Source organism: Sinocyclocheilus grahami, unplaced genomic scaffold, assembly GCF_001515645.1.
Source record: "Sinocyclocheilus grahami isolate Dianchi unplaced genomic scaffold, SAMN03320097.WGS_v1.1 scaffold70.1, whole genome shotgun sequence".
NCBI classification, from domain to species: Eukaryota; Metazoa; Chordata; class Actinopteri; order Cypriniformes; family Cyprinidae; genus Sinocyclocheilus; species Sinocyclocheilus grahami.
Genome location: NW_015505249.1, coordinates 58,020 through 72,361, shown reverse-complemented (window position 1 = coordinate 72,361; position 14,342 = coordinate 58,020). Strand labels below are relative to the sequence as shown.

The following is a 14,342-nucleotide window of genomic DNA, read 5'->3' as shown; positions in this document are numbered from 1 at the left end:
AATAGCTGTGCAGATTTGCTGTCTATCAAAAAATGCAATCACTACATTAAAACACTTCTTGCTGTCTCGTATATGTGACCCTGGACCACAAAAGTCGCTTGGGGATATTTTTAGCAATAGCCCAAAAATACTTGGCTGAATTGTGAAAACAAAATTATCGATTTTTCTTTTATGCCAAAAATCATTAGGATATTAAGTAAAGATCATGTTCCATGAAGATATTTTGTCAATTTCCTACCCTAAATATATCAATAATTTTTGATTAGTAATATGCATTAAGAACTTCATTTGGACAACTTTAAAGGCGATTTTCTCAATATTTTGATTTGTATGCACCCCCAGATTCCAGATTTCAAATAGCTGTATCTCAATCAAATACTGTCCTATCCTAACAAACCATACATCAATGGAAAGCTTATTTATTCAGCGTTCAGATGTATAAATCTCAATTTCAGAAAATTGACCCTTATGACTGGTTTTGTGGTCCAGGGTCACATATTAAATACTGGAAGTGCAGATTATTGGCTAAAATAAAATAGCATTCAGACAAAGATGTGCTGAGATTGCTACATAACTAGCATTACGTGTAGTATTTTTGGTTGTTTATACATGTGTGATGTAACAACAGTCAAAGCCAGAGCTTTTTTTCTGTTCAAAATGAAAAAAGTTTTTTTGTTATTTCTTACAAACTTGTGATTGTGCGTTCAGCAAAGACGTAAAAGCTTTTAGTACTCGGGAATGCATAATTAGGGTAATTCTGACACAATGTGAATGCAACAATGCAATGAATTAAGCAAAGCAGCAACGCCCAGTTTTGCAGAAAATTCATTACTTTAAAAGGGTAACTAGTTTCAGTTGTTTTCCACTCTTGAAAATGCTAATATATGGCTAATTGTTCACATCGGCATGAATATGAAGCCACATTCCTCAGTGTTGATTATCATATCCAGTGTAGCCTACAGCAGGAATAGTAGCTAGTTAACAGTCTTGCTACAGACATACCTTGTACATTCAAATGCTGTGATTTTTTTCGAATTTTTTCAAACTGTTGCTCACTCCTTCATTAGCACTATAGTGCTTATCTTTGAGAGGGACTGGTTAAAGATTTTACATGCTGTGGGATGCATGTGAACTCTTATTTCCGTCTCTCTGAAGTATTTGTCAAAGCCTTTCCGGCATACAATGCCATGAGGTAAATAATCACAAAGTTCAAGTTTAACTACACTTGAGAGAGTTGCTGGTTAAATTCCAAAGTTTTAGGTCTCCACAAAAGATCAACCATATTTAATGACGTCATGTTTTCTTCAGGTTGCTTTTTTGATGTAGCACTTGCTTCTCACTGTGGCTCCGTAATACCACAAGGTCTTGGAAAGTTCCAGTGTAGTTCCAGAGTCTCACAGATAATATTAGAGCCCCTTTATCTACATCTGTTTGTGTGTTCAAATTAGTCGCTCTTCAGGTGGTACTTTCAGCATGCTATCCATCTCCAGGCGTGCACCAGCTATCTCCTGATGGCTTGGGGAATAAGTTCCTTCAGATTGCCGCTTCCTGCGTGCTGTCGTCAACATAAAAATGAGTCCAATGGCCACCAATAGGATACAGCCACATGCCAATGGAACCGCTATTGCCAACCATGGTATATGTTCTTGCTGAGCTTGTTTCTGCAGAGAGCGATTCAAATTGTTACTGTTGGCAGGTAAAAAAAACACTCAGCACTACTGTACTAGTTTGCATTCTAATTTCTGCTCCTAAATTGCATGCTTATTATTTTACTCAGTGTTTACTTACATTTGTTTCACAGAATTGCCCACTGAATCCTGCTGGACACAAACACTGAAACCGGTTCAGCCGATCCAGACACGATCCACCGTTTAGACATGGGCTAGATGCACACTCATCAATTTCTTTCTCACATCTGTGGAAATAAATATGTACACAAATACATATGCACTTAGTCATCTATATTAATATATTTGCATATTCAATTTATTTCTAATGGACAGTGATGTAAGTGTTAATTCCACCTGTCTCCTGTGAATCCTGGAGGGCAGGTGCAGTTTGCCCCCCATTGAGTGTCATAACAAACGCCATCATTTTCACATTCAACATCCAGTTCACACTTTAGAGGAGGGTAATTATACCTGATGCACAAGAACACAAACAAACAAATGGATAACCCCCCAAAACTTTAGTCTCACTGGTTCATTCAAACTCCGGTAACAAGAAATAACTGTTATGTGAAAGAAAGTGGGAGATTTGAAAACATGAATAGTCAATTATCTGATATTTTTTTAAATTGCCATTTGCAATTGCAACCAGGTTTGCAGTTGTCTTTCTGAAGGCCACATTTTTACCCCTGTTCTCTGTTGAAAGGCATATGTATTGTAAGTTACCACTGAGTCAAGTCTAGGCATCAGTGTGTGTGATCTGTAGGAACTCACTGACAACGTGTTCCGCTGTACTTGGGTGGACAGATACAGGTGAAGTCATTAACTCCATCCACACAGGTTCCCCCATTCTTACACTTCGATCCTTTGCAGTTGTCTATGTTTTCTGAACATGTAGGTCCAGCATATCCTGGGTGACACAAGCAGTCAAACCCATTAAACTTGTCTTTGCACTTGCCATGAAGACAGGGTCCTGAGACACACTCATCTGTTTCTTTCTCGCAGGTGATCCCTTCCCAGCCTGATGAGCACTGGCAGCCAAATGTATTGAAGAGATCCACACACGTACCACCACGTCTGCAGGGATGAGAGCGGCACACTGGAGCACCAAAGCAGCCTATGCGCACACGCTCATCATGTCGTCGCCAAAACCACGATGTTTGGGGTGATTTGGCATTGTCTACAAATGGAAGGTAAACCTCACCCACTCTGACAGCGCCTAGACATCCTGTGTACGTCTCTGCCAGTGCAACTTCACTTGACAAATCTTTAAGAAAACTTAAACTACCAGCAAGTTCCGGTGCACTGCTACCGTCGATGATGTCATCCACCAAAATGAACCACTGCGATGCATCACGTTCTGGACTGGCCATGGCAACCAGCAGGTGATGCCAGTTTCCATCTGCAATCTGTCTCTGTCCAGAGAATATCACTGGTTCCACGCTGTTCTCGGTTTGGAGCTCCACATGAATGGCTGAATCCACAAGACCAATCAGTAGAAGCTCCGCCCCTCTCCATGCACGAAGTAATACGGCATTTTCCTGCCTTGTACGGAGATCCATGGTCACGTTGGTCACCGAGTAAACTAGAGATCCCTTAGCACTGTAGTGTAAGGGTGTGTTGTCAAAAGTCGCATTAGCAATGCCTGTAAAAACAAAAAAAATATCTTCTTATAATATCCATTTACTGTTTTTTTACACACATTTATTTTTACTACATGATTATCGACCTTTATATTTCTGAATTAATTATTTTGCTAATAGGACCTTTAAGAAACTGTTAAATATCAATTGGATGTTTAATATAAGCATACACTCAAAACCATCCAACAGATCCACGCAGCGTCCACCATTTACGCACGGGTCACTGACACACCAAACCCGAGTTTCACATGTCTTTCCAGTGAAATTCCATGGACAGAAACAAGTAAAGTCATTCCATGTGACTGTGCACTCTCCACCATTTAAGCAAGGCTCCACCTGCAAACCAGAAACACAGCATCAGCTCTTTCCAGCTGTAATGATCAATTTAAATAGATCTAATGGGATAAAAGCAACATTTGTGTCCACATACCTTGCATATGTCATCACTTATGCATCCAGGAAGCACGTTTTTTGCATCACTGGAGATAAATAGAGTCTCACTGAGGGTACTATTCCAGACTTCCACATCCAGATGCACATCGTCTAGTCTCAGATCCTGCAGGCAGCCCTTAAAATGACCCCCCCAATCAGCTGCACCCTCCTCATTTGGAAACCCACCAATATACACCAGGTCTCCCTCCAGGACTTCCAAGTCAGGCAGAGAGCCAAGCCCGTAGCGCAATCCACCATGGCTAAAGAACACCTGACCTTCCTGTATGTCTATCTGAAGCAGTTGTTTCTCTCCATTACAGACAAACACTGGTGATGATAGGATGGGTGACCCCACCACAGAGGTCACCTGTACTCGTCCCATTTCCAGGTACATGGTAAAATAAGGATCATCCTCCTCTGTCCGCTGATGACCTGCCCTACATAGCTGAAATAATAATCCACTTGATTTAAGAGATCGTAGGAAGAATGACACACTAAAGTTCCTGCCAATATCAGACAGCAGTACAAATGCAAGATAGCTAGTAGAGTCCTCATGACCGAATGTCCAAAAGGAGAAATCTGTGGAAGAAAGAGAAATTGAGAAAAAAGTCAAGCATGACAATGTTTTATTTATTATTATATAAGTTCCCCTACACCACAACTCCAGTCCTGGAGGGCCACTGTTCTCCAGAGGTTTTGTCCAACCCTCATCTTGATTAGTTTGTTCAGCTGTTTGAGAAGGGTTAGAGCTAAACTTAGCATAAAAATTGCCCTCCAGCACCAGAGTTTAATGCCCCAGCTCTAAACATTACCACAAGAAAAGTGTTTGAGTGTATGAGCATATGTGTATGCATACCTTGGCTGCAGTCATGGCCATAGTGAGGTCTATAACAGTCACAGCGGTAGCCTGTCCAGAGGTCAACACAGTGCCCTTGTTGAGAGCAGGGATTTGGGTCCACCTCGCACCATTCCGTCTTTATACAGCCCAACTCTACGCTCACCTCTTCATCTCCAAGATCATGCGGCAGAACAGTATGGCCATCCACCTGTAGGTCCTCCATACAACCCAAAAAGCCATGACCACTTAAGGTTAGCTCCATGTACTCCTCTGGTACTCCACCTACATATAACTTTGTGAGGCTGTCACTGTGCAAGAAACTTTCTTGACCATCTGGTAGCTTGTGTTCAACTTTGCATGCTTGATTGCCACAGCCTGGAACTTTAACTTGCAGTACAAGTCTGATATCCTTATCCCATCTATCAATGTTCACCACTGCCTCATGCCAATCTCCATCACTTACAAGCCCTGGTAATTTAGCCTCCAGCGACCCTTCCTCCTTTGATATCGCCTTGGCACGCAGCTCACCCCCAACAATCTCCAGAGAGAGGAAGAACTCAGCATTGCCACGAAAGAACAGCAGCATATCAGGCAGTGTGGTGCGGAAGCGTAGGCGGACCCCCAGGGGCTGTTCCTGTTCTTCTATGTCTCTCTTTCTGCGCTCGAGTGGTGGAACTTCAATAAGAAAGAACTTTGGTGAGGAGAAGGAGAATGTGGTTGGTGTTGAACATACATCATCATAAAATCCAGGTGGACAAAAACAAGTATATCCGTGCTCTCCATTCAACCATGGCAAGCAGGTGGCACCATTTTGACATGGATGGTCAATGCAACCAAGCAGCTGCACAATGCATTGTGGTCCTCCCCATGGCAAGAGACCTTCCTCAGCTTCTGCACAATGGCACTTATATTCAGCCACTCCATCTTCACATACACCTCCATTCAGGCAGGGGGCGCTCTCACACTCATCTATGTTAACCTCACACTCTACACCTGAGAAAGACATAACAAAGTTAACAATACAAACAAAAACACATGCAAACTCTTTCCCACATGCAAACACCAACCTGCAAACCCCTCCGGGCATACACATTTGTATCCATTTACCATATCCTCACAGCTTCCTCCATTGTGACATGGCTCAGATACACACTCGTTTATGTTCACTGAGCAGTTCTCTCCTGGGGAGAACAAGCAAACAAAACAAATAAACAGCATGGCAATGCTCTTTTCAAGTAAAACATTGCATCAATATTTGAGTAACCTTGACCACCCATCACATATTGGGCTACAGCATACAGTAGTTAGGCTCAACTCTGGAACAAGTTTTTAAAATGAAAGCTGTTGTATTGTTGGATGTATTGTTGTATGATCTGTTGTTTTACCATACTGTTTTTATGTTGCCAGTACCTGTGTATCCTGGTTGGCACTGACAAATGTAACCTGCAGCTGTGGTGTAGGTGAACTCCCAGCCTGTTTCCCAGTGTTCAGGTTTTGACTTCTCAAAACATTCACCATCATTCTCACAGGGAGTGTCAGCACATTCATCTATATCCACCTCACAGTTATCCCCTTCAAAACCTATACACACATCAACATCATTTATGATTTTTGCAAAGTTAGATTAAAGACATGAGTGCAATTTTTGGATAAAGGAGAGCTACCTGGCCAACAGGTACAATTGTAGTGGTTGATGCCCTCTATACAAGTTGCTTCATGTTGGCAAGGATGTGATGCACACTCCGGAATATCCTCCTCACAGTGGTCTCCCATAAACCCAGTGCCTTCACATTCACACTTATAACTGCATACAAACACACACCAAATAAGACAGTCAGTCCATGTATAGTCTTATGCATTTAATGATCAACATACAATCAGGTCTGCATTGCAGCTTTTTCTGTCCAATGCCCAACTACTTAGACAGGAAGATATATTTTTAACAAAGTGAGTAAGTGATGAAACAGTGGGCAGTGCTGGGCATGCAATCTGCATGACTCGGGCATTCCCATAATTCCTTAGTTCCCTTACCTATCGATGAGGTCGTAGCAGATTCCTCCATTCTGACATGGATCACTCTCACATTCATCAACATTAATTTCACAGTCGGAACCTTCAAATCCCTGCACACAGTCACAGGTGTACAGCCCCACTAGGTCATGACAGGTGGCTCCATTTTGGCAAGGATTTGACTCGCATTCATCGATCTCCATCTCACAGTTTACTCCTACAGAGATTTAGAACACAATACATGACTAACAATGATTTGACAATTGTTGTCAGTGTGAATATCCTTGTAGACCAGGAGTTCCCAATCCTGCTTCTGGAGGGCCATAATCCTGCAGATTTTGGTTCCAACCCTAATTAAACACATTTCAACCAGCCAGTCAAGGTCTTTTGGATTACTAGAAACTTCGAGGTAAGTATGTTGGAGCTATACTTTGCAGAACCTTGGCCTGTCAGGAGTGGGATTGAGCACAAATGCATTAGACTGTTAATAATACAGCTACAAGATGGCGAAACTTACAAGTTCACACACCCACACAGATTACCTGTATATCCCAGCAGACATTCACACAGGTACTGGTCTTTTCCATTAATACAAGTTCCATTGTTCCAACAAGGTCGTGATGCACACTCGTTTATGTCAATCTCACAGTTGTGTCCTTGGTATCCAGGTACACAGAAGCAGTGATACTTGTTGGTGCCATCCACACAGATTGCACCGTTTTGACAAGGATGTGAATCACAATCATCCACATTCACTTCACAGGTCTCACCATGAAAACCTTGTGAACAGGTGCATTCAAATCCGTCCACTATCCGTCTACAAGTGCCATTGTTGAGGCAGGGCTCATCAATACAGTCTGTGATACGATGACTGCAGTCTTCTCCTCCGAAACCAGGTGGGCACAGACATTTGTAGCCATTGAGCTCATCTACACACTCAGAGAGGGCACCTACACATGGTCCACTTTCACACTCGTTGAAGTCCTCTGGACAGGTGTAGTGCTCCGTGCCAAGTTCAGTCTCACACCCTTCGCATTCAGCAAACACACAAGCATTGTACAGCTCATCACAGTCCCTCCCAGTGTACCGCACTTCTTCCCGTGAACACAAACACACATAGTCGTCCATTGTATCCACACATGTCGCCCCATTTTGACAGGGTGAAGATGCACACATGTCAGATGAACCGGAACAGAATATACCTGGAGAAAGAGAGATAAAGTAACTCTTAGTGATGCATTTCTCCAATGGGGAAACCCAAGGGTGCCCAATCCTGCTCTTCAAGATCTACCTACTTGCAGAGTTCAGTTCCAACCCTGCGCCTGTGTTCCTGAAGATCTTAATCGGCTGATTCAGATATTGGGTTTAAACTTTGCAGGAAAGTTGATCTCAAGGACCAGAATTGGGTACATCTGGGGTAACCCAATGTGAATTCCAGTTGTCATTTTTTCATCTTATTATTTGTGGTGCTTGCTCAAGTGTTTAATCTTGGAACATACTTTGGCTTAGGGATCTGAACAAGCCCCTAAACCCAAGTATTAAACATCCTGCACATTTGTGTGCTTGTTGAGAAGTGTCCCACAAATATTTTAAGCAAACAGACATAGTTGCCTATTTGCCTTTACAATAAAACAGACAATCTAAAACATATCTAGGGACCACAATGTCATAGAAACTCGGAGGTGGGTTCCTTTGTTTGGGCCAGTAAGCAACTGTCTAGCAGCCACTTTGCAAAGTATAACAACCCAGCAACCATATTGTATCACTCTAACATAGTGATTGTGAGTTCTGTGCACTACTCGTTTTCTTTATAATAATTTAAAGATTATGTTGTAATATATTACTATGATAGCAAAATAGAAAACAGACATGTACCATCTGAGACATACTGTAGGTAAGACTAACATCAGTTAATAACAGGCTGTTGATCCCAAACCTTAATCCTGGGTAAGACTGACTGAGCCTGAGGAATAAAGAGAGAGAATCTCTGCAAAGTTAGCATTACAAATACCAAGCCCATCTGTGAGGTTGATTATTTGTGAGATTTCTCAGTCCTAACAAGTCTTTAAAAATGTACTTCAGACCTTGAACTAAAAGATCAAATTTGAGAGGTCCCCTGTAAGTTGTGATCTTATCTGTTTGTGAGTATTGCAAGTCAAATATTTTGTTTGTGCTTGTGAGTGTGGTATAGAGCATACATGGGGATTTTCTCATACAAATCGGCCAATCGCATGAGAGCTCTTTGAGTCATTCCAAATTCCTGTTATCTGCATGACCTCGACCCTCATCCCCCACTGCGCGTCCAACTTGGATCCATTAATGTGGCCCACCCATCCTTAACCCTTGTGGGGCCCCTCGTCCCCCTAAACTCCACTCCCCCACCTTCTCTAAACCACTTTGCTGCCCTGGCCCCCTCAATGTCGCTTTGATCAGAACTTCATCCCAAATATTCATTCAGGCGGAAGATATTAATGCATGGGCAGAAGGAATGAGGTGCTGTGTGTGTGTGTATCTGTCCGTGTGCGCATGTTGAGCGTTGAGTGTTTAGCAGGGCAGTGTAGCAGGAATGGAGCAGTGTTTTGTGGAAATAAGGTGAAGCACTGAAGGGGGGTATATAGTTCAGAAGTGTGTGTGTCAGCTTTTACTATGATTGTTGCAACCAAATGTCCCCACAATGGTAAAACTTGATTCTTAAACTTTTTTTGTTACATGAAGGTCACAGTAAAACTTGAAACGTTTCACCATGCTATCAATAGTGATTATATTATTTCACCCTTGTCGTAGACTTTACCAAAAGCCAAAATATCAAAATAAAATATCTTGATTATCTTGAAAAAAATATTCATTACTCAATTTTTTTAACTGGTTGCATGGGTGTAATCCGTAGCTGCTAATGTGTTTTGGTAGTTGCTTAAAAACAACTGTTTGTTGTAGTTCTCTGGTATAGTCTTATTTCCTGAACTTTACAATTTAATATTTGTTTGTGTTTTCATTTTTTGTTTTTTATTTGTAGCTGCCCCCGCCCCCAACCCCCCCTGGTAGCTTGTGTTCAACTTTGCATGCTTGATTGCCACAGCCTGGAACTTTAACTTGCAGTACAAGTCTGATATCCTTATCCCATCTATCAATGTTCACCACTGCCTCATGCCAATCTCCATCACTTACAAGCCCTGGTAATTTAGCCTCCAGCGACCCTTCCTCCTTTGATATCGCCTTGGCACGCAGCTCACCCCCAACAATCTCCAGAGAGAGGAAGAACTCAGCATTGCCACGAAAGAACAGCAGCATATCAGGCAGTGTGGTGCGGAAGCGTAGGCGGACCCCCAGGGGCTGTTCCTGTTCTTCTATGTCTCTCTTTCTGCGCTCGAGTGGTGGAACTTCAATAAGAAAGAACTTTGGTGAGGAGAAGGAGAATGTGGTTGGTGTTGAACATACATCATCATAAAATCCAGGTGGACAAAAACAAGTATATCCGTGCTCTCCATTCAACCATGGCAAGCAGGTGGCACCATTTTGACATGGATGGTCAATGCAACCAAGCAGCTGCACAATGCATTGTGGTCCTCCCCATGGCAAGAGACCTTCCTCAGCTTCTGCACAATGGCACTTATATTCAGCCACTCCATCTTCACATACACCTCCATTCAGGCAGGGGGCGCTCTCACACTCATCTATGTTAACCTCACACTCTACACCTGAGAAAGACATAACAAAGTTAACAATACAAACAAAAACACATGCAAACTCTTTCCCACATGCAAACACCAACCTGCAAACCCCTCCGGGCATACACATTTGTATCCATTTACCATATCCTCACAGCTTCCTCCATTGTGACATGGCTCAGATACACACTCGTTTATGTTCACTGAGCAGTTCTCTCCTGGGGAGAACAAGCAAACAAAACAAATAAACAGCATGGCAATGCTCTTTTCAAGTAAAACATTGCATCAATATTTGAGTAACCTTGACCACCCATCACATATTGGGCTACAGCATACAGTAGTTAGGCTCAACTCTGGAACAAGTTTTTAAAATGAAAGCTGTTGTATTGTTGGATGTATTGTTGTATGATCTGTTGTTTTACCATACTGTTTTTATGTTGCCAGTACCTGTGTATCCTGGTTGGCACTGACAAATGTAACCTGCAGCTGTGGTGTAGGTGAACTCCCAGCCTGTTTCCCAGTGTTCAGGTTTTGACTTCTCAAAACATTCACCATCATTCTCACAGGGAGTGTCAGCACATTCATCTATATCCACCTCACAGTTATCCCCTTCAAAACCTATACACACATCAACATCATTTATGATTTTTGCAAAGTTAGATTAAAGACATGAGTGCAATTTTTGGATAAAGGAGAGCTACCTGGCCAACAGGTACAATTGTAGTGGTTGATGCCCTCTATACAAGTTGCTTCATGTTGGCAAGGATGTGATGCACACTCCGGAATATCCTCCTCACAGTGGTCTCCCATAAACCCAGTGCCTTCACATTCACACTTATAACTGCATACAAACACACACCAAATAAGACAGTCAGTCCATGTATAGTCTTATGCATTTAATGATCAACATACAATCAGGTCTGCATTGCAGCTTTTTCTGTCCAATGCCCAACTACTTAGACAGGAAGATATATTTTTAACAAAGTGAGTAAGTGATGAAACAGTGGGCAGTGCTGGGCATGCAATCTGCATGACTCGGGCATTCCCATAATTCCTTAGTTCCCTTACCTATCGATGAGGTCGTAGCAGATTCCTCCATTCTGACATGGATCACTCTCACATTCATCAACATTAATTTCACAGTCGGAACCTTCAAATCCCTGCACACAGTCACAGGTGTACAGCCCCACTAGGTCATGACAGGTGGCTCCATTTTGGCAAGGATTTGACTCGCATTCATCGATCTCCATCTCACAGTTTACTCCTACAGAGATTTAGAACACAATACATGACTAACAATGATTTGACAATTGTTGTCAGTGTGAATATCCTTGTAGACCAGGAGTTCCCAATCCTGCTTCTGGAGGGCCATAATCCTGCAGATTTTGGTTCCAACCCTAATTAAACACATTTCAACCAGCCAGTCAAGGTCTTTTGGATTACTAGAAACTTCGAGGTAAGTATGTTGGAGCTATACTTTGCAGAACCTTGGCCTGTCAGGAGTGGGATTGAGCACAAATGCATTAGACTGTTAATAATACAGCTACAAGATGGCGAAACTTACAAGTTCACACACCCACACAGATTACCTGTATATCCCAGCAGACATTCACACAGGTACTGGTCTTTTCCATTAATACAAGTTCCATTGTTCCAACAAGGTCGTGATGCACACTCGTTTATGTCAATCTCACAGTTGTGTCCTTGGTATCCAGGTACACAGAAGCAGTGATACTTGTTGGTGCCATCCACACAGATTGCACCGTTTTGACAAGGATGTGAATCACAATCATCCACATTCACTTCACAGGTCTCACCATGAAAACCTTGTGAACAGGTGCATTCAAATCCGTCCACTATCCGTCTACAAGTGCCATTGTTGAGGCAGGGCTCATCAATACAGTCTGTGATACGATGACTGCAGTCTTCTCCTCCGAAACCAGGTGGGCACAGACATTTGTAGCCATTGAGCTCATCTACACACTCAGAGAGGGCACCTACACATGGTCCACTTTCACACTCGTTGAAGTCCTCTGGACAGGTGTAGTGCTCCGTGCCAAGTTCAGTCTCACACCCTTCGCATTCAGCAAACACACAAGCATTGTACAGCTCATCACAGTCCCTCCCAGTGTACCGCACTTCTTCCCGTGAACACAAACACACATAGTCGTCCATTGTATCCACACATGTCGCCCCATTTTGACAGGGTGAAGATGCACACATGTCAGATGAACCGGAACAGAATATACCTGGAGAAAGAGAGATAAAGTAACTCTTAGTGATGCATTTCTCCAATGGGGAAACCCAAGGGTGCCCAATCCTGCTCTTCAAGATCTACCTACTTGCAGAGTTCAGTTCCAACCCTGCGCCTGTGTTCCTGAAGATCTTAATCGGCTGATTCAGATATTGGGTTTAAACTTTGCAGGAAAGTTGATCTCAAGGACCAGAATTGGGTACATCTGGGGTAACCCAATGTGAATTCCAGTTGTCATTTTTTCATCTTATTATTTGTGGTGCTTGCTCAAGTGTTTAATCTTGGAACATACTTTGGCTTAGGGATCTGAACAAGCCCCTAAACCCAAGTATTAAACATCCTGCACATTTGTGTGCTTGTTGAGAAGTGTCCCACAAATATTTTAAGCAAACAGACATATGATAGTTGCCTATTTGCCTTTACAATAAAACAGACATTCTAAAACATATCTAGGGACCACAATGTCATAGAAACTCGGAGGTGGGTTCCTTTGTTTGGGCCAGTAAGCAACTGTCTAGCAGCCACTTTGCAAAGTATAACAACCCAGCAACCATATTGTATCACTCTAACATAGTGATTGTGAGTTCTGTGCACTACTCGTTTTCTTTATAATAATTTAAAGATTATGTTGTAATATATTACTATGATAGCAAAATAGAAAACAGACATGTACCATCTGAGACATACTGTAGGTAAGACTAACATCAGTTAATAACAGGCTGTTGATCCCAAACCTTAATCCTGGGTAAGACTGACTGAGCCTGAGGAATAAAGAGAGAGAATCTCTGCAAAGTTAGCATTACAAATACCAAGCCCATCTGTGAGGTTGATTATTTGTGAGATTTCTCAGTCCTAACAAGTCTTTAAAAATGTACTTCAGACCTTGAACTAAAAGATCAAATTTGAGAGGTCCCCTGTAAGTTGTGATCTTATCTGTTTGTGAGTATTGCAAGTCAAATATTTTGTTTGTGCTTGTGAGTGTGGTATAGAGCATACATGGGGATTTTCTCATACAAATCGGCCAATCGCATGAGAGCTCTTTGAGTCATTCCAAATTCCTGTTATCTGCATGACCTCGACCCTCATCCCCCACTGCGCGTCCAACTTGGATCCATTAATGTGGCCCACCCATCCTTAACCCTTGTGGGGCCCCTCGTCCCCCTAAACTCCACTCCCCCACCTTCTCTAAACCACTTTGCTGCCCTGGCCCCCTCAATGTCGCTTTGATCAGAACTTCATCCCAAATATTCATTCAGGCGGAAGATATTAATGCATGGGCAGAAGGAATGAGGTGCTGTGTGTGTGTGTATCTGTCCGTGTGCGCATGTTGAGCGTTGAGTGTTTAGCAGGGCAGTGTAGCAGGAATGGAGCAGTGTTTTGTGGAAATAAGGTGAAGCACTGAAGGGGGGTATATAGTTCAGAAGTGTGTGTGTCAGCTTTTACTATGATTGTTGCAACCAAATGTCCCCACAATGGTAAAACTTGATTCTTAAACTTTTTTTGTTACATGAAGGTCACAGTAAAACTTGAAACGTTTCACCATGCTATCAATAGTGATTATATTATTTCACCCTTGTCGTAGACTTTACCAAAAGCCAAAATATCAAAATAAAATATCTTGATTATCTTGAAAAAAATATTCATTACTCAATTTTTTTAACTGGTTGCATGGGTGTAATCCGTAGCTGCTAATGTGTTTTGGTAGTTGCTTAAAAACAACTGTTTGTTGTAGTTCTCTGGTATAGTCTTATTTCCTGAACTTTACAATTTAATATTTGTTTGTGTTTTCATTTTTTGTTTTTTATTTGTAGCTGCCCCCGCCCCCAACCCCCC

At 42.2% G+C, this 14,342-nt stretch overlaps 1 protein-coding gene across 4 annotated transcripts; it reads right to left on the bottom strand.

The window, feature by feature from the left end:
- Window positions 1–1,035: 1,035 nt before the first annotated feature.
- LOC107585377 (protein crumbs homolog 1-like) lies at window positions 1,036–12,499 on the bottom strand. Of its 4 annotated transcripts, none has more exons than XM_016272380.1 (13): window positions 11,845–12,499; window positions 11,324–11,519; window positions 10,957–11,096; window positions 10,703–10,873; window positions 10,360–10,473; window positions 9,626–10,285; window positions 4,599–4,913; window positions 3,741–4,321; window positions 3,481–3,646; window positions 2,442–3,312; window positions 2,025–2,141; window positions 1,789–1,915; window positions 1,036–1,661 (listed from the first exon to the last, which is right to left on the bottom strand). In XM_016272380.1, the coding sequence occupies exons 1-13, from the start codon at window positions 12,476–12,478 to the stop codon at window positions 1,440–1,442; spliced, it is 4,314 nt and encodes a 1,437-aa protein (XP_016127866.1). In that variant the 5' UTR covers window positions 12,479–12,499; the 3' UTR covers window positions 1,036–1,439. The 4 variants fall into 4 exon arrangements, with proteins under 4 accessions (XP_016127866.1, XP_016127867.1, XP_016127868.1 ...); XM_016272381.1 differs by having other exon boundaries at window positions 4,599–4,916; window positions 9,629–10,285; XM_016272382.1 differs by lacking the exons at window positions 9,626–10,285; window positions 10,360–10,473; window positions 10,703–10,873; ... (1 more) ...; window positions 11,324–11,519; window positions 11,845–12,499 and adding exons at window positions 5,648–5,761; window positions 5,991–6,161; window positions 6,245–6,384; window positions 6,612–6,807; window positions 7,133–7,787 and having other exon boundaries at window positions 1,609–1,686; window positions 4,599–5,573.
- Window positions 12,500–14,342: the final 1,843 nt, after the last annotated feature.

What these genes read in the sequence shown, in the direction of transcription:
- LOC107585377 (XM_016272380.1), bottom strand. Translation starts at nt 12,478, where the DNA reads ATGTGTGCATCTTCACCCTGTCAAAATGGGGCGACATGTGTGGATACA. An exon ending in AGTTGAACACAAGCTACCAG is followed by an intron (nt 4,914 to 9,625) that starts GGGGGGTTGGGG and finishes ACAAGCTACCAG; the next exon opens with ATGGTCAAGAAAGTTTCTTG. An exon ending in GGCAATTCTGTGAAACAAAT is followed by an intron (nt 1,662 to 1,788) that starts GTAAGTAAACAC and finishes CGCTCTCTGCAG; the next exon opens with AAACAAGCTCAGCAAGAACA.